Source organism: Triturus cristatus, chromosome 5_2, assembly GCF_964204655.1.
Source record: "Triturus cristatus chromosome 5_2, aTriCri1.1, whole genome shotgun sequence".
Lineage (NCBI taxonomy): Eukaryota > Metazoa > Chordata > Amphibia > Caudata > Salamandridae > Triturus > Triturus cristatus.
The window spans coordinates 803,325,764-803,346,589 of NC_140588.1; the positions used below are offsets into that span (position 1 = coordinate 803,325,764).

The window sequence follows — 20,826 nt, forward strand, 5'->3', positions numbered from 1 at the left end:
TTCACACGTGAACCCATCGGGGCCCGGTGCTTTCCCATTTGGCAGAGATTTAATGACTTCCGTAACCTCTTCCTCTGTAATAGGCATAGACAAGTATTCTCTCTGTGCATCCGACAGCCATGCTATTGCGATATCAGCTAGATAACCCATTATCTCTTCAGGCGACGCCGTGGAGTGCGAAGCATATAATGCTTCATATGTGCACATGAATTCTTTTAGTATACTGTGCGTATCATACCTCAACTCCCCTGTAGCATCCCTGACCGCTTGGACCGTCTGCGGCGCACGGCCGGAGCATATTTTAGCTGCCAAGCTTCTACCAGGCCTACCGCTCTCACCATATGTTCTCGCTTCTTGGCGCTTACCAATGTACTTGAGTTCATTCTCTGCATAAGTTTGATATTCAGACAGTATTGTCCTAATGTCTCCCAGCAACTTCGTATCATGTGTACGCTCATTATCATTTTCCAGGGCTCGTAGCTTACTTTCTCGTATAGTGAGCTGCTGTCTTATATCTTTGAGGATGCCCGCATTGGTGCTTATGCAAATACCCCGAATAGTGGCCTTAAAGGCTTCCCATAGTAAGCCAGGGTCATCCGTAGAAGTTGCATTAAGGTCAAAGTACTCCTTAATGGTTTGGCTTATAGTATCCGTATATGCAGTATCTAACAGAGCTTTGGCATTAAACCTCCAGCTATATGGAGGTGGCGTGTAATACGGCAGAGCTAAGGACAAGAATACCGGGTTGTGGTCCGACAACGTTCTGGGGAGATGTTTTATGGATTCCGTCCACAGCAACATCTCCTCCGAGCCCAACCAATAGTCAATTCGCGACCAGCTACCATGTGCAGCTGATACGTGTGTGGCTTCCATACCTGTGGGGTGCTGTGTTCTCCAGATATCCTTAAGATGCCTATCAGTCATAATATCTCGCACTTTGCTCATGGCCCTTTTATGAGGTTCAGTCGACGTACCTGACCTGTCTAGTGTGTCATGCATCGCAATATTAAAATCGCCCCCCAGATTACCGGAATGTCTGGCAGTTCACTAAGTGTGCGCCATACCTTGTGGTAGAATTCAGGGTCATCAATATTTGGACCATATGTATTGAGTATAGCAATTCTCTGCCCCCGTATCGTTCCCGTGATTAGAACCGAAAGCCCAATTTCGTCTGCCATGGTAGCGTCTATATTGAATTGCAATCCCTTTTTAACCATTATAATAACCCCTCTAGAGTACAATGAATATGACGAACAGCGTGTAATCTCCGCCCATCTGCGCCCTAACTGTACTTTAGAGGTAGGTGTGAGGTGTGTTTCCTGCAGGAGGGCGATATCAATCTGGTGTCTGTCTAGATATGCAAATACCTGCCTGATTTTTTTAGGGTTATTGAGACCGCTAATATTCCAGGTTAATAGGTTTAAGTGTTTGGGTCGTGATTTCACATCAGTCATCAACAGCCGATTAAATCTATTAACTAGTTTGCAGTCTGCGCTATAGCTCATTGATAAAAGCAGCACCATGGTTTCATGTATCTGCATGCGGATCTGGGACTTAGCAATGTTTCTCAAGTACTCAAGCCTGCACAACATTCCCCAACACCAATCCACCCACCCACCACCCACTTTAGCATCCCAACCATGCCAAAGACATCTCCCATAAGAAAACCGTACCATAACTCAGCTGAAGTTGGGGAGCACCCGCATAGGGGGCCACCGAGAGGACACAACTCCATCCATCGTAATGGATGTGGTCAGGCATATGTGGTTGTTGCAGACTCCCTCCCAACCCGCAACCACCAGGTTATCTAACTGACCTGCATTTGACCCCACACATTGTTCAAAATACAATACAACACCAAGACCATCCTGTGTCCACATGTTTCAGACAGTCCGCAGCAGCAGCCATGACAGTTTGACTATATAGTTATAACACGCTACCACCACCAGAATCCAGACACCCAGTTCAGATCCAATGTCACAGCTCGCTGAATGCCCCCCGTATGCACAAAGGTGCAGGTGCCGGTCTGATCGCCACCCATAACACGGGAGTAGTAACCAGGCAGCCCAATCAGATGGCCATCCGCCTCTCCTCTTACTGTCCCGGGTGAAGCAAACCTGTGGGGCCCAAAGACGACATTCACCCGGCAGCAGCAGTGCCCCCTCGGGCCACTTCCTACATATAACTGGCAGATGGCGCACTATCGTTTCAAAAGTTCAGGGCAGTTCCGGCCGGACTAGTGATAGGCCACTTGCTACAGTTCGCCATTGTCCCTAACGCACTGCGATACTGCGGCCGCCAGGCCGCCTGGGACATCAACGGTCCAGCCCCGTAAAATGTGGCATATATAGATCTTACCAGTTCGCGATGTCATATGTTTGAGGTCCTTCGCACCGCATGTCCGCAGCTAGTCCTGGTCTTTATCTTGTTCCAACTGCCACAGCTCTCTTCGCCTGGCGCTGAGTTTCTTAAGAAATTCCTGTGCTGCTTTTGGTGTCTGGAGGATGGTTGAACGGCCCTCATACATCACCCTTAGCCGTGCCGGATAAAGCCTGGCGTATTCAATTTTTAATTCACGCAGTTTCTGTTTTGCTGGATTAAATTCTTTTCTCGCCAGCTGAACTGACATGGTGAAATCTGGGTAGAATTCCAGGGCATTTCCCTGGTAATTGATCTGCCGTTTCTCACGAGCCAGCCTTAAGATAGTATCGCGGTCTCTGTAATTAAGGACACGGGCAATTATTGGTCGCGGAGCGGCACCAGGCTTCGGCCGCGGAGCAAGGGATCTGTGCGCACGTTCGATCACAAAAATGGCAGAGAGATTTTCCGTACCAAATACATTGCGAAGTAGTTCCTCAATATAGGTTTCCATACGACCTGTGTTCGTGGATTCCGGAACTCCCGCGATTCGTACATTATTGCGTCTGGATCTCACTTCTAAATCTTCCTCTTTATTTTTGATAACTTCCAGTAGCCTCTCCATTTCCGCGCACTTCCGCGTTGTGCCATGCGACTCATCCTCCACTGCCGAGATACGAGTTTCCCCTTCTACAAGGCGCTCTCCGTGCATGTCCAGCTTGGCCGCCATATTGTCAACCTGCGATGTAATCGTGTCCAGCTTGCCATTGATATCCTGCAAGCTGCGCTGTATGGCCTGCAGGACACCCTCCATGCCAGTAGATACCTCGGTGTCAGATTGATGTTCAGTGTCCGGCGGCGCCGTCGCACCCTTAGCATGTTTTTTTGCTTCAAAGGGGAGTTTGGTTTGCATCTTGTCCGCCTTCCCCATGTTCGTGCTGTGAAAAGCCCGTGAACAGGAGATAAGCTGAATCAGTAGTGTAGCCCAACGCAGATATCATGGAACACAGCTCCCTACTCTGAGCGCGATGACCAGCTCAGCATGCACCGTCCCCCATCCTCAATCATCCGACTCGGCCTCTGATAGTGTTCAGGCATCCAGCGGGGGAGGCGGCGTGCGATAGGCCGTGATATTCACCCTCCACGCTTAGTTAGGGCAACACATCTTTGTAGTGGCCAAACCGAGGGGCAATCACGCGGTCACTCCGCAACTGATCCTCCAGAACATCATCATGCACGGTGGAACCTGAGTCGCGCCCCCATCGATCATACCCCTCGGGTCACAGAGCCCAGGAAAGCCTCCAGGCTATTACACAATGGGTCCCGCCAGCTACTCTTTGCATCTCGCCCGGGCCCCGCAGCCTGTTCCCCCATTCCAGCGTGTGTGAGGGGGGACGGCTCCAGGCTCCCCAGCAGTGCCAAAAGGTGTCCCGCAATTGGGAGGCATAAGGCACCTCGCGCAGTTCTCACCCCAGCATGTGTGTCTTCCACGGGGATGGCGCTTACCGCTACAGTGCGGGCAGATAAATCACGGCTCCAGCCACAGTCCGACCGCAGTCTGCCGGTTCCACCACCAGGCCGCTCCCTCCGCGTTAGCAGTCGTCACCATGAGGTCCGACCTCCATGTTGGGCTGTCAGATGGGACGGCGCCCAGCACGTAGCGTTCACACCGCAGTCAGGGCTACCAGCCGGTATCCGCAGTGCAACATATCCAACTGTCTCCCAGGCACAGTTTAGGCAGGGCGGTAGAGCACCTCGTTGCGTCCCACGGTCACTTTCCGCTACCTCCGCTCTTCGGACTGTTGTATCTCACAGGGCGCCGCCATCTTGTTCGCACCCGTCCGCCGCTCAGTCTTAGCTGATTTTTACGATTTGTCATCTTTAGTGGCTCATGGACCGCTTCCCGCCACTCATATCGCAAAGCCTAAGTGTTCCGATTGTAGATTTTGTCGGTTGCGGGGAGTTGCAAGCCCGCTGTAGATGTTTATTCCCGCATTTCTGGCCTGACCGGCGGAGCCGTCTCAAAAGGCGGCCATGTCGCAGTGCGCCCTCTAGCGCCCCCCCAAGGTAACATTATATCTTGAATGCACAACGAGCTTCATATGTTGTTTAATGGTCTTTCCTGCTTAATAAGTGTACAAATAGCCCATTAAAATTCAGGGGAAACATGAGACCTGGAGAAAGCTTGGTATCAAAGAAAAATGAACTTGAGCTGAAAAAATCTATCTGTTTTTTAAAGACATATATCCCTTTATTTCCGGTCTTATTTCTTTTGTCTTGTCTATTCTGCTATATTTCACTTTTTTTTTTTTAAATATGTCCACTTTCCTGACCAGCAGGTCATGGATGAAGTTCACACCCAAATTATTTCCTCAGCCTTATAGATAAGACCTTCCTTTCCTTTCTTCTGCATGTATTCACAAGGCAATGTACAGATGGCGCTGTAGGTGTTACCATATTTGAATACAAATATTTTTTTTTAAACCGTATTTTCAGCCCCAGAAGACTGATGCCTTGCTTTGGGAAAGGAGTGTGCAACAGATGTCCAATAGGTTTGACCAATGCGGGACTTTCAGCATAGTCATATACGATCATTTGTATACAGTTAATCCAAATAGAACTCATTTACATAGAGGTTATCCTAAAAATGTGCCATGGATCCATTGCTATCCATATTACAAAAGTGCGTTGAGGCCGCAACAGTCATTTAAGCTGGTTATTTGGTGACCCTGAGGCACTTTGGTATTACAGTAGGTAGGGGTTACAAAGACTGATGTGGCGATTTCTGTGATATACTCTGGGTAGGTACATGTTTTTAGTCCCGGATTTGCAGTCATGGAAATGAGAGCCTATGCATGCCCCTTCACCTTCACTATATTACAGATGTGGGCACGGGGGCAAATAGGGTTTGGGGAGGCACACTACCAAGCCAAGAAATAGGCAGGCACCTATTGGTCTCCCAGAGACCTGCGCGTGCATCCCCCTGCAGGATAATGTAGTCACACACTCCACTCTTCTCTAGGATAATGCCTGACCCACTCAAATTCAGGTTTGTTCACTATCAGTGACAGAGGTGTGGTCTCAAACCGTGACTCTGTCCCTCCTTGCTGTGCCCTGTCTTGGGCACATGCAAACTCGGGAAGGAGTCCACGTCTGTTGAAGATGTGCTCACAGCAGACCTTGACTGTCCTCTGGAGTAGTGTATTCCAGTTTCGGTGCTTAAACAAATGTTTCCAACTGTATAGAGACTTTAGGTTAAAAGGGGAAGGTTCCTGAACATTAGAATGTTAAAGCAAAATGAACTTTGCATTGCAGTGACGGAAAATGCAGGCTGTATGCACCAGCTCCAGGAATTGGACAGCAGACCAAGAAGAATAAATGTCTTTGCTGTTTTCTAAGCACTCCACCTACAAATTCATAACTCTGAATGTTATGAAGTTTACACCAGTGTCACCAGACACAGGAGGGCTGGTGCAAAGTGAAATTTGTATTGCAATCCTCTGAAACAAGAACCCATTACATTACAATGGTTATATTTGGAGTGAGAGGGACTGGGCAAGGGAAGGAAAGTACATGCAGAACATTTTCATTCAAATAAGTGGCCTCAGTGGAGGCTAGTGAGCTTTGAAAATGGTGTGGCGTAAATTCCTCCCTGGCATTGAATTGAGCATGCCATTAAAAGAAGCAAGTGAGTCCAGGATCTTTGTAGGTGAATACGAGGGGCTGGAAACATTTTAAAACCTATGCCAAAGTTTGCAATTCATACACAATTTTCGGCTATATTGGGTAAAAGTTCTTGAATTCTGAAGGAGCACTAATGAAATGTATGGTGATGTGCTAGTAACATCTCAAAAGATTGCAGGATATTTTTTATCTCTGTTTTCTACCGTTGTCACTGCTTTTTCATCATTCTTGTCCACCTTTTTCATCCTTTTCTCTCTGTTATTCTGTGTCAAAGTTTGACAATTGAAATTAGGTACTGGTCCCCCGAAAAATGTGAGCCGGTGGGCCTCACCTTCAACCATGGAGTTCAAATTAAACACTGGAGCAAATATGTTACAGATAAGCAAACGTTATGCAAGGATAGCCAGCATATCACTAAGAGTGCCCAGAAACATGTCGCTGATGGGCCATCAATGCCCAGAAATATGTCAGTGATGGGTCACCATGTCAAGGTTAGCCAATATATCCACTAGTATGTCTTCAATATTTCAACGTTGGTCCTTCTTTTCAGATTAGTCAGCACAGTATTTTATTTATTCAAAAATCTTTATATTAAATCAGAACTCAGGCTTCGAAACATCACATGACAATTACATTTTGGATTAACAATGCTTATACAATGGGCCCCAACATAGCACCTCGCTCCTCTGCACTGTGTATGATCTTAGATACAGCACTTTTACGGCCAAACACAACTGTACTTTTTCTGTACCTCCTCCTAACCCTACCCTAGCCTATAATCCCTCCCACAGTTCTCCAAACATCCTTACCCTCTGTACACTCTCCAGGCCCTCCACACTTTTTCCTATTTTTTGGGGCACCCTCTCATTTTGTAGACCTCACGTTCCACCCTTTGGCACCAGTCTAGGTCCTTCTCCCAGTCAATGTCTACATACATAGCAGTGGATCCCCAACCCCTCGCTATATTGTGCTTGGCAACTCCTGCTACCAGTTTCAGCCAAGTTTCTGTATTTCCAGGCCAATCCTGCTCCCCCTTCATTCCCAGATGTAGCCATTTGGCATCTTTCGGGACTTCCATCGCTACTACCCTGACCATTGTCGCCGTCACCTTTGCCCAGTATCCCTGTATCAAGGGGCAGTCCCACAGGATATGAATAAAGGCCCCCCTCGTTCCCGCAGCCCCTCCTGCATCGCAGGGACTCCGCTCTTCCAATGTACAGGAATGTTTGTGTATAGTAAACCCTCTGGAGTATTTTAAATTGAACTAGCCTGCAGATTAGTCAGCACAGTAGATCATGGCTTTTCTTATTAGTTTTACCTAGAATGTCACTAGGAATGTACACAATCTGTCATGGATAAGTGGCCATGTAAATGTTAGCCAGTATGTTTCCAAGTATGCCCAATATATTTCAGGGATGGACCATAAAGTCAGTCATAAACAGCACGTCCCCGGAATGCCTACATTTTGTCACAAATGGGTCACATAAGGCGTGTTAATGCTTTGATGCCCTGATTAACACACAAGGGTATGGATCCCGCACTCCATTTTAATCTGGGATTTGATAACACTTTGTGAAACCAGTTGGATGATTTTATGGGTGTGCAAAGAGGTATCGCTCTCTGAGCTTGGGACGTGAAAATGAAATGCACGCTGTTGCACTTCCCCGTTGGGAAGTGCCCCTCAAATGCACTGCCTTTGTCCAGTTGGACTGTCAGATAGACTTTAATCAAGCTTCAAAAGCGAAGTTTCAATAAACACATTTTATTTTAGTTGGCTGTGTTTCCTTTTTATATCATGAACTCGTTACATCATTCGTGTGAAGACATTGTGTTTGTTGCTGATGAAGCATTTAGAATAGGGTATGCATCATCCCTAATGGATTTCAAACTGCCAATTTGACTTGGCAAATAAACCTCTTGCCAGGCCTAAATTCCCTTTTTATGATATATGTCACCCCTAAGGTAGGCTCTAATCCACCCATAGGACAGGTTGCATTGTATTTAAAAAGTTGGACATATACTTTTAAGTTTGGCATTTCTGGATAGTGAAAAAATCCCAAATTAGTTTTTCACTACTGTGAGGCTTGCCTCTCCCACAGGATAACACTGGGTTACCTTATTACATTTAATAAGTGATAACATTTGTTTGGCAGCAGGTAGAAATGTCATGTTTGGTGTATAAGGAAATGTAATCTTTCATGGTAAAGTCGGATTTTAATTTAAGTCACGATGCTGAAAATGCCATATTTAGAATGTCTGCATTTTATATTACTCCCAGACAGCCACATTATAGAGGGACAGGGTGTTGTCCGGATAAGTCATTCAAGTAGAATGAGGGGGCAGAGCTGTGCACAGCCCCACTTGCACTTCAAAGACCCTGCCTCAGCTCACACACAAAGAACTTCACACTAGGATAGAGACTGCAGACAGACGGTGACCTGGGCAGGGAAGCAGGAAATTCCAGATACTTCGGTGAGGGTAAACTCCAGACGTTTCTTCCATTTCAAGGCTGGCACCAGGAAAAAAATTAGGACCCTGAGACCCATTATTCAGTTCACTTCTAGACCTATGGAAGGTTTCTCAGAGCACTGCCTTGCTGCCTGTAGCCTGCTTTTCACTTCAGAGGACTGCTCTGCTGCATCAAGAGGACTGCCCTGCTTCTGGAAGCCTGCTTTCTTACTTGAACCTAAGACTTCCAGAGTGGCTCCAAAACGGCCTGTTGACTGGTCTCCCTATCAGAGCCTCAGGGACAGAGAGTGCTCCATCCATCTTGAACCCTCACTTGGAACCAGCCTGAGTGAGTACCGACCCTCGGTGCTAAAGGTTCCCAGGTGGCCTAAATCCAAAACATGGGACTTAGAAAATTCTCTGCCAAAAAGTGCTTTGAGAACCGAGAGGAGATCAAGACCAACCTGCTCGCCTATAGGTCCAAGGTGCATTGACGATCGACCTGACTTTGCGGAAGCTCCCTCTATGTTCTTCTACACAGATGAAAATCCTGTTCAGCGGTTCATCACTCACAAAAGGGGTATCCGGCCTTCTGGAGCCCTCTTTGGCTACAACTTGCAGCTTCGTCCTGCTGGAGGTTTTCGACTTTCATAAAAAAGACCAAGTCAAAACACAGAAATCTTTACCAAAACTATGTCCAGTGGCTTTCTGATGACAAGACTTTCTCCTCTGACACTGCCGTCTGCCTTGCCCCTACTTCTCAGACCTTTTCTTAAAAAATTCTTCAAAGTAAGCGGAGACTGAGCCTAATCCACGTTGTGTATCCGAACGGCGCTTATCACGGTCGGCCGCAACTTATGACTTTGCCCTGGTCTCATGCTATTTGATGTCCGGGATTGGCTCTTTGCTTTTTTAGGCGCTATTTTTCACATTAAACTTTACGAATTCATATCTCCGGTTCTACTGATAGGAGTTTTGTTATTTTGATGTCAGATAATTTATTAAAATGTACTCTACATTTCTAAATTGATGTGGGTGGTAGTTTTCTTTTGCCTTGTGTTTTCACTTTAAGTACTGCATAAATACTGTACACATTACTTATAAGTTAAGCCGAACTGCTTTTCTGCCAAGCTAAGCATGGGTTAATTGAGTGACTGTTTGTGGTTCACCCTGACATGGGTTGTGGCTGTTGCTTGAGCAGGGTTTCCTCCCCCAATCAACAATCCTATTTCTCACAACATGGATGAAAGCAGCGTGTGATCCTGCTTGTTGAGTGGGAGCTGAATTTGACAAATTGCCTTGTGACAGAGATCGGGGGCAGTGAATGGCCCCACTAGTGGTTTAAAAGTTGAAGTGCTTGGAATGTCCTATGACATGGATGAATGCCTCATAAAATGGGAGAGCGCAAAGCTACTGAATGCACAAAGTGTACTTTGACAAGGGAAATATACTGGCATGTTACATGGAATGCCCCATGACAGGTTTCAGTCCAGCAATGTATGTTGCATGCTATGCCCTAAGATGAACCAGCAGCAAGTTTCATTGCACATTGATCAGGGATAATTCTGTTCTTAGTATGTTGTATTGGTTTTAAGGAAGGTTATTTGAGTCTGGGTTTTACACAGTACTTCTCTTACTAAAGTCTGAGGCAAGTCTCAGATTTTGTGGTCATTGTAAAGGAGAGAGAGATATTTGTTTGTGTTTCTTCTATGCCCTGCTGCTGACTAGGCGGTAATGGTAGCTCTATATAGAATGTTGGCAATGTTATCCTGTGTGTATGTCAAAGTAAAGATCAGTTGGAGGAGGAGGCTGGGCAAGAAGGTCCCATCTCCTGATCCGGCATCTAGATTTATCATCTGTACTTTATTACTAATAAAGGTGCTACCTTCAAAAAGGCAGGAATCCAGTGTCTACTCGTACATCGTTACAATCTCCTTTTTGTGTGTATTTATTCATCAGTAGCTTCTTAGCTATAACATTATCCCTCTAAGTTGAAGTCATTCTGCAGCATGGTCCACAAACATTTAAAAAAAGTGTAAGACCACCGAAGCGTTATCATTCATTCCTCCACTCTGCTAAGTAAGGGGATCCATTTCAGTTTTCTGGTACCACCAAATACAATTTTCTTCTTTCAGTGAGATAAACAACCGATAGACAACCTGGCTTAGCCACCTCCCTAGTGTGATATTTCTTAACTGTTTGAGATCTCATAACAGTGACTGGTTCATCATGGGTGGTGGGAGATCTCACTTGGAATATTATATGTGGTAGCTTCAGCAAGTGGGTTTCCCACTTTCGCACTTACGTTTCACCCTTGTGTGAAGCTGATGCACTATCCTTCTAAGCTTGATGCAAACACCCTATGCTTAAGTGACTGCTATTTGAGATGCTAAGATTTTTAACCCAGGACACATGGAGGTCCACTACCCTTCCTGAAACAGTTTTGTGCCCAGAAAAATCATATAATAAAACCATGTGATCCCAAAACTATGTTTTCTATTTTCAGGGAAAGGTAGGCAACACTGGAATAACCGCATCTTTCTCTAGTGACCCATGATGCCTTGCGGTACATGAACCCACATAAACTGTGTAGTCGCTAAAGTTCTTTTGTCATCGAAAGTCAATTTCATGTCAACTCCTGGTCAGTGCTGTTTACAGCACTGTATAAAAGATTTTGATGCAATAACTCAGATTCATTCATTCGCTCACACACTCAATTCAAGTACCACTTCATCACCAGAGACCTCATCTAGTAAAATGTTATGTTATGCCACATGTGGGTGCCCCGAATGTTATCAATAGTTCATAAGGTTGAAATCATTCATTTAATATTCCAGGATAGGAGAATGCTTTTGTTTCAGCTCTTTGCTCATTCATTTATCTAATGCGCTTGAGGTAAGGGTCTCAGCTTTCTCATTAGTACACTTTTTCACTAATACCTGTGGTGAAGAAGGTTTAGGTTTCTGACTCTGAACAACCATGTATTACAGGCTGGACATTTCCTATTGGAGCAGGAACAACATCGACTTGCATATGTCCAAAGTGACATAGTGGGTGGAAAACAAAGTGATGGAATGCAGTCCTAGCAAATGTGTGTGGCTTAGAATTTTGCAAGCATTCAATCCATGACCTATGTGTTTTCCCTAGTGTGGTTCCTTAAGTGTGACAGGTATGCTTGGACATGTGTCCTGTACTCACTGTCAAGCTCATAAAAAGTGACGGGAGGCTGCTTGCAATAAGTCTACCACTAGCGATTGCTCGGGGTAGCACCCCAAATCATCATTCTTTTGACCACAAAACTACCTCAGTTTGGATCCTGTCACATGCAAATCAATCTTGACCCTTCTCCAATAGGAACAGTTCATCCCGAACTGCTAGTACAGGTCCTCCCTAAACCAGAACACAAGCAACACAAGAGCAGTTTCACCCTGATAGGGGCTCTTCAGTCAGTGGTTGGGCTTATTGCAAGCATCCTTCCTTCATCTTTTATGTGTTCGATTTAGTGCCATAGGTGTCCAAAGGTATGCCCAAACATGGGTCTCTTTCTCACTGTGCCTCTGGAACCAGGCTACACCCGACTGAAGAGCCTCAATTAGGGTGAAACCAGGCTTGGGTTGACCTGTTTGTGTGTGTCAAACATGGTCATTGCAGGCTCTACAATTATGTTGAGTGGGAGCTCTCTCTGTGTTCCCTGCAAAAGAAACTGGTCTTGGCTTGCAGTGGTTAGGACTGTTACATGAGCAAGAAAGGTATAGATTTTGGTCCAGCAAGTTACCTCAAGTGGTTCCTGCCAATGGGAGAATCTGTAATTTGCCAGATATAAATCTCATACTTTCCAGACATAAATCAAATAAATTCCAGAAGGACATTAGGAGATTAACGTATGCATGTCCAGAACTGGCTTAAGTCACTTGTGTACGCGAGGTTCATCAATGGAAGTTGTTTCTTAATTTTCGGATATACTGAAAGATGGCTAAATACACTTGTTTGCTAACCATTTGCATTATTATTTATAGGTTATCATAAATCTCTTTGTACCTTTTGTTTAATGCACACTTATTGAAAACACATTTTGTAAATGGAAAATGCTGAAACAGGGTTCTGTGTTGTCCATGTCACAATTCCACTTCACCATGATTTTCTCACATGCAGGCTGGAGCGCGCACACTCCAAACAGGATTTGAATCTGAAACTGAGCTTCAATATTTAGGGAATAAGCAACTTGGCTATTTCAAAATGAACACAAATGAAAATGAAGATACAAGAGAGGGACACTGTCCCACACGTGTCCTCATGTGTTCCTATTATATATACGGTTCCCTCCCTATAATTCTAGCCTAAGGTTTACGTCAGTCTACTGTCTACTTGTCAAGAATTTGCTTTCATCTCTTTATGATGTAACATCACAGTGAGACACTGAAAACCTGCCAAAGATCTACTTTCATGTAAATGTTTTTGTTGGCCGAATTGATGTCGTTTTTGTTATCTCAGAATTATTTGTTTGCTGTTGCATGAAACAAATACAGTGGTCCAGATTCACAAAACTCTGCTCCCATTGGTTTGTTCCTAAGCTTGAAGTAGATAGCTGGCTTTTATCAGAGTTACACAGAGTCCCAGGATCAATCCAGCTCTCAAAATCTGCTCGGGCTGATTTTCTCATAGGTGGGAATTCCATGTCCAAGTCATGCACAATTGAACATAGACACCTTTACTGTTTTTCTCCACATGAATGATGTTTTCCTGTGTAGGAACCCACTTCCCTATGCCCCCATTAAATAGGTGAGGTTTGCTTCTATGGAAAGGTTCAGAATTTCCACCATGATATGTGCATTTTGAGATAATTAAATCCCACAAGTTTGATTTGGTGAATCAGGACATGTGTAATTCACAATTGAAACCTGCTATTGCTGTATCTAAGAACCACACAGGTGTTCTAAAATGTTTGTAAATCGGGTTTAATATGCTTGTCCTTCTCTAATCCATTATTTTCACACGTACTCCTTTTGTTATATAGTTAAATTAGTAAGACTGCCACCCCTTTATTCGTAACTACATTGGGCCCAGTTTGCTCTGAGTAGGTGTGACTTACTCTTGTAGTGCTCCTGGCTTACTCCAGAACCACTAGAGGAGTACATCACACCTACTTGTGGCAACATTTTAATCCTGATCACTCCTGGAATTCGGATGTAAGCCGGTAGTACTACAATAGTAAGTCACTTCAAAATCTTTTAGGATATCGCGGTTGAAGAACAATTCTCATTAATAAGACACACGTACATAAATCGTGTCACTTGTGTTTTTTAGATTGAAGTAATGCACGATTATCAAGAAAAACGCAACTCCTTGCAATTTTCCATTTCTGAACATGAAGACACCTTGGATACATTAAAAAGGTATTACATGATATTATTATTGTTAATTAACACTTTCTTTCCGATCAAACAAATTACTTTACTAAAGTAAGTTTGTAGTTTGCATTGTATCCTGTAAAAATGGTTTCTATTTTTTTGTGAAATTGCATTATTTATATCCAAGTTACTTTCCTGCACGGTCTCTGCATACTTTTAGAAGTAAGCATGCTTCCTTATTATTTAACTATGTATTTTGCTTACAGTTGCAGGCGATTATGTCTGTATAGAAATATTGAAACACGGTTATGCGAAAACAAAAAGGTCTAGCATATGAAAGCTTTTAGCTTTGGCAATGTTTTGGAGCCACACTGTACAGCAATGTAGATGCTTTGTAGTCTGGCTAAAACTAATTTGAAAAGAGGGGTATGATGCATCGAGGGCTAGTGCACTTATCTTTTTAATGTTCATCAGTGCTGGACGCATCATAGTTTTTTGTACTATTATTTTTAGCCATGCTGCTGTGCAGCATGGCTGCAAATCATTGCCAAAGTCGGCTATTCCCATGTTGTAGAGCATGGGCAAAAGGTATTGGCAGAGCAAATAGTCTCAAGGGCGAGACCTATTGGCTTTGCCAATGTTTGTTGGGTCTCTGCACAGCAACCCTGTGATTTTGAGGAAATCAGTTAATCTGCGTGCAAAAGAAAAACAATATGACATTTGGAAGAAGATAACATCTATTGTCACAATAAACACAGATAACCTCTATTGTCACAATAAACATTCATTTCACAGAAGAAATAGGTTTCTTTGAAGTGCATTTGGCATAGTAAAACATAGCTACAAATGGCAAGCGGTTCAACAAAGATGACAGGAAAGAAGAAAAAATAAAAGTGGTGCCTCAACCACAGCGCAATTAGCAGAAGGAATATAATCAAGCTGAAGCAATCAGCACTTAGTCCATGCTCCAGCCAAAAGAATAGGAAGTGAAGTTAGCATGCACTGGCCAATTAGAAGGCAGCCAATAAGAGTGACAATGAAACCAACAAATGTGAAGCAATGGGCAGACCCCTTGTTGTATACAATATCTCTCACAAACGAGAGTGCATGCACTGTCGCAGGAGAGACCTAAAAAGTTACAAATAAATATACTACATTTCTCTCAAACTACTTATCAGCTCTTAGTTAGACAAGTCTCACAAAAATAGTATCCCATGGCAATGTATTTTAAACAATTAGGGCCTGATTTATATTTTGGTGGACTGGTTACTCTGTCTCAAGAGTATCAGATATCCCATCTACAGAATTTTAAATTCCATTATATCCTATGGGATTTATATTTCGACAGAAGTGATATACATCCTCGTTGTGAAGGAGTAACCCGTCCACCAAAATATAAATCAGGTTCTGTCTGCATGTGCTGTATCCAATTTTTTAAGCAGCAAGTGGCAGAAAATATGCCAACAGTGCATATCAGTAATCTCACTGAACATTTATAATAACTTCCTCTTTGTCCCAACAAAGGTTTGAATTTGTTTCAGATTATTGTTTTTATGAATTTTAGAAGTAACTGGGAACGAATAAATCAGATGATAGCTCAATGGATCTTGTGGTTCACAGAATGCACAAAAAGATATAGTAAACAGGAAGACCAAAACAATTGAACCTACAGGTAGGATCAATGCAGTGGTATGATATCATACAATGTTATATTTTTGACACTGCCTTACCCCTATTAATTTTTAAATCATCTAATCATTCTAAAGTCTCAAGCAGCGGAGGTATATAGGGCAAGCATAAGTTGGTGAACCCTCATTCAGATAATGCAGCAGTGATCTCGATAAATTCTCAAATTTCCCACCTGATTGTGCAAGTCCCATGTCAATCTTTCCATTGCTGTTAGCAGCCATAACTTGGATACCCACTCAATGCTTTTGTTTTCCACTTTAGGGCTATCAGTTGCTCTGCGAGCAGTGACATTTTCATAGCCAGTCTCCAGTCAAATCTAGATAACTCTTTTAAAGCTGGGTGTCTCAAGTCTAACAGTAACGCAGCTGGTTCCGGCTCACATGGATACAGCAAGATGCCTTTTATTTGGCTGAGAATCTCTTCCTAGAATGGTTGCAGTACAGGGCAGGACCACCAAGTATGCAATTCACCACCCTCTTTCCCACAATCAAGCCAGCACATCCCATCCACCTCATTGAACCTAGCTTTTACATTTATTGGTGTTGAGTTCAATATTGTTATATGTGTGTACAGTGCATCTATGTTTTGCATACTATGACACCATTTACAGATACCCTTCCAGAGTTGATCCCAGACATTGCCTCCCAAACTCTTACTCCATTTCTCCAGCTATAACCATTCAATCTTTGCACCTGCCCCAGAGCTTAGTTTATGATGGAAAGTAGTCCTGTCATGGAGGTGTATGTAGTAAAGAGGTTTTCAAAGTATTCTAGTTCCTACAAATTTGCTCTTAGGGGATAAAGTCAATTAGAGGGTTTAAAAACACGTATGCGTTCACGCTCGCACCTAAGCATTCTGCACCAAATGCCACTTACTAAATCAGACCCAGTTGTCACCCCCTGGTGAAAAGTCTGAATTGACGAAGAGTGGCATGAACAGGAATGTGAAGGACGTAAGATCCCAGGCCCTGGTTACTTAGAGGCCACGCCACATCCCATGGGGTACAACCCATCAGGGATGCTTCTATACTTATCCAGTGTTCTCTGTTTCATAGAGAGATAATAAAAAAATAATATAAAGTTGGTAAGCTTGACGATATTGGGTGAGGTTGGGGAGGGCCAGCCCCCAAACCTCCTTCCATTGAAAAGAGCAATCTTTGAAACTTTTTCCCTCCTACCTGCCCATGTGAAGGAGTCAATTGCTGGTTGACTGTCAGCCATGTCCTTCTTTGGTATAATTACGGGGAGAACCTGGAACAGTCACAATACTCTGGATAAGAAATTCATTTTTATTGTTGTGTTCCTACCCAACCAGCAAATAAACAAAGGCCACCAATGGTGCACGTCAATTTTGATCGCAGATGTAAGTCTAGGGTGGCAGCACAGAATTTTCACAGAGTTTCAGTAATGTATATTCCCAGGTATTTATTATCCCCTGTTGCCCATTGAAAATGGGAATTTCTGGCCAATAGTCATTTCATTCCCACACTTAATAACTCAGATTTGTCCAAGTTCACTTTGAATCTGGAAAAAAAATTATGTAACTTTGAATAATGTCCAATGTGGCTTTGATGGATGAGTCAGGGTCTATCATCATAAGTAAGATGTCATCTGCAAACAGGTAGATTTTATGTTGCCCTCCTCCTAAGGGCATGCCCTTAATTTTTTAACATTCTATCATTTTGGCTGCCAAAGGTTCCTCCACCAGAGAATAATAAAGCTGGAAGAGTGGGCAGCCCTGCCTCATTCCCTTAGTTAAGTGGAAAACGTCAGACTTTGAACAATTACCTATAATTCTACATACTGGTATTTGTAATTAATCTATAAAGGTTATCCTTTTTGGCCCCAATCTTATGATTTATAAACCCCAAAAGACCTGATCAGTTATGAACATATATCTTTTTGGAGAACAGGAGCAGTTTAGAACATTAAACTCTGCTCACGGGACGGGCTCAATGCCATTCGCCTCCCGGTCCAATTGTTACATTTTCAATATTTGTCACTATTGCTTTTCTTCACCTCTTAAAAACATGAAAGTCACCGACGATGATAACGTGGGAAAACTGGTGAGTACCAATCAGCAGCTCCCTTGGTGATGCTTACGTGAGGTACTTTCTGACCTTTCACTCATTTTTTCATTTTTCTTCTTGATACTTACAAGATGAAATGCAATGTGGTGTATTGACGAATATTGAAAATTGAACCAACGAAAATATTTCATCGGGTTCCTCACCCCTTACTCTTTGGGAAGCTTTCAAAATGGTCCTACGGGGACAGGCCATCTCCCTAATTGCAGACTACAAACGGGAAAAGACTCACACGATCTCAACACTTGAACACGAGCTACAAGTACTAGAAATAAAATACTCTCACGACGGGTCCGACCTCAATACACATCTCCGCTCAAAAAACAGGAATATAAAGAATATTTATGGGAGGATGCTACAACCCGACTGGCAGCCACACCATATATGAAGTAGGAGATAAAGCCGGCCGGCTACTGGCTTGGCTTGACAAATGGGAACGCGCAAGCCGCTGGATAGCAGAGCTCCGGCCTGCGCCAGGTGTGATGGTGACAGACCCCCAAGTCATAGTAGAAACATTAGCAAGCCACTACACCAAGGTTTACTCCCCAGCAGTTTCAATACAACAAGAGGAGGCAGAGCTGTTTCTCAAAGACATCTGCCTTCCCACGCTAGCGGAAGACGACTCCAAGCTCTTAGAGTCAGAGCTCACTACGGAGGAGTTAACGTTGGCAATAGGAAGCATACAGTCAGGGAAAGCCCTGGGGCCAAATGGCATTCTTATCGAACTATTTAAGAAAAGCGCAACCACTCTCACCCCCTATTTGTTGGCTATATACAACACCAGCTTAGACAGAGGTGAACTACTGAAAGATCAAAGAACGGCAACAATTGTGGCCATACATAAACCTGGTAAGCCAGCCCAGGACTGTGCTTCCTAAAGACCCATCTCCTTCATTAACGCAGAAGCTACGATCTTGGCAAAGGTTTTAGCAAATAGACTCACACCTCACCTCACTACCCTGATTCACCCTGACCAGTCCGGATTTATGCCTAGCTGGAACACAGCCCTAAATTTAAGGCGACTCCACAGCGTCCTAGGCCGTAAGCATACGATACAGGAAGAAGCTGTAATATTGTCCGTAGACGTCCGTATGGCCTTTGATATGGTGGAGTGGCCGTTCCTATTTGCAGTCCTCACGCGGTTTGGTTTCGGATCTGTATTCTGTTTGTGGGTAAGACTACTCTACATGAACCCTCTGGCGCATGTAGTGGCGAACGGGCACATTTCGAAAGAATTCCCGTTCGGGTGAGGCACAAGACAGGGATGCCCGCTATCGCCGCTGCTTTTTGCACTGGTTTTAGAGCCACTCGCGGCATGGATACGACAAGACCTGGATACTCGCGGCCTCCGCTGGATGGAGGGCTGTGAGGATCACATATCTCTATAAGCCGACGATATCCTTCTATATCTAGCTTCCTCTTAACGTTCCCTACATTGCATTCTAAATATTTGCGAGGCCTTTGGAAAGCACTCCAGTTACATCATTAATTGGAGTAAATCCATGTTATATGTCCTACACCGCCTGCCTCCTAAAGGCTGTGCAGAGGAAATAGCAAAAGACAGCTTTAAATATCTGGGGGATCCATATCACGTCCGACTCCGAGGATTTCATGACATTAAATCTCTTAGAACCCCTAAAGAGGTTGCATAGAGACACCAAACATTGGCAGGCCCTGCCGCTGACATTTTTAGGAAGAGCAGCACTCTTCAAAATGATGGCACTCCCCCGCTTTTTATACGCCCTACAGAACACCCCATTCTTCGTCCCTGCAGCCTACTTTCGAGCCATTGACTCTGAGGTGACCAAACTGCTGTGGAATGGGAAACCGGCCCGAATAGCGATGTCTAAACTGTTTCGCTACTGGTATAATGGAGGCATAGCATTACCCAACATGCAAATGTATTATTGGGTATCCCAACTGACCGTAATAAACCAATGGATACATGTCCCGCACACCGATCCAGCTTATCATCTGGACAGGCTTACGCTGAGTATAGAGGGACTTAATCGGGCACTGTACACCACTAACCGACAGAGGGCCTTGGTAGGGCCGACTAAACATACCGTCCATATATGGCACACAGTACACAGAAAGCTTGGTTGGAACAAAAAGATCACACAGGCAACATCCCTTTGGGACACCGTTATGTTGGGTACATTGAGAAATAGTAAAGGATTCAAACGATGGGACGACATAGGGATATCGCACGTGGGTGACCGCTGGGCCAAGGGAAAGGTTATTCCATTTACCCAACTCCAAGACCAATATGAGATGGCATCTACAGAACTGTTTCGCTATCGCCAGATTTGTCACGCACTAGAAGCAGTTCTCCCGTCTGAAACCGTCCTTCCAGAGGCATCCCCCTTGGAAGACAGGCTATTGACCGATCACATGCACAAAAAAGCCACGTCCCTAACATATTGGAAACTTATCAATAATCACCCTGACCCCACACTTTCCCTACGGGAGAGGTGGCAGGAGGAGCTGGGAGACATGGAATGGGACGGACTGGCAGGAGGTGCTAGCGTCCCCGAGCGAGGTGCCAATCTCGTCAAAACTACGCTTAGTTAATCTCAAAGTACTACACCAAATCTATTACACTAGGGTGACATTATATAAAATGAGATGTTCGGATAATCAGCTCTGCCTGCGACAGTGTGGGGCAAGAGGCACTTTCTACCATACACTGTGGGAATGTCTGGAAATTGTACTTTACTGGGATGCAGTGATGACTACAATAACAAACGTTAGTGGAGCCTCGGTACCTCCGGAATCTAAAAGGTGTCTTTTGAATATCTGGGAAGCCACAGATCTCAACAGTGCAGCACAGATCTGGGTGACACTAGGTATAACCGTAGCTAAAAGAAATATTGAAAAACAATGGGGAGCACGAACTACTCCCACTGTGAGAGACTGGAGCATGGATATGGATATGGCAGTGGTGGCCGAAAGAGCAGTATACATACACTGGGGGTGCCCGAAGAAGTTGAAACGGGTGTGGGGAAAGTGGAATACCTTCAGAGGTAATATATGCACATCCCCGACTGACGACCTAACACAGGACAACAGCGAATGAATCCAGTTGTATAGACTTCACATCACACTGTATAAGGCGCATGTACTGATGTAGAATGTTATACTGTAAAGTAATCACTGGTCTCAATGTTTTGTAACTCCTATAATACTATGTACCTTTTCTCAATACAAAAA

General features: G+C 44.2%; 1 protein-coding gene across 3 annotated transcripts in view; it reads left to right on the top strand.

The window, feature by feature from the left end:
* Window positions 1-20,826, top strand: part of MCF2 (MCF.2 cell line derived transforming sequence) — an 830,978-nt gene that overhangs the window by 517,782 nt on the left and 292,370 nt on the right. For all 3 annotated transcript variants that reach the window (XM_085607961.1, XM_085607960.1, XM_085607962.1), the window contains one exon: window positions 13,795-13,883. In XM_085607961.1, coding sequence (XP_085464087.1) covers window positions 13,795-13,883 — 89 coding nt within the window. The remainder of the gene's footprint in view (window positions 1-13,794; window positions 13,884-20,826) is intronic.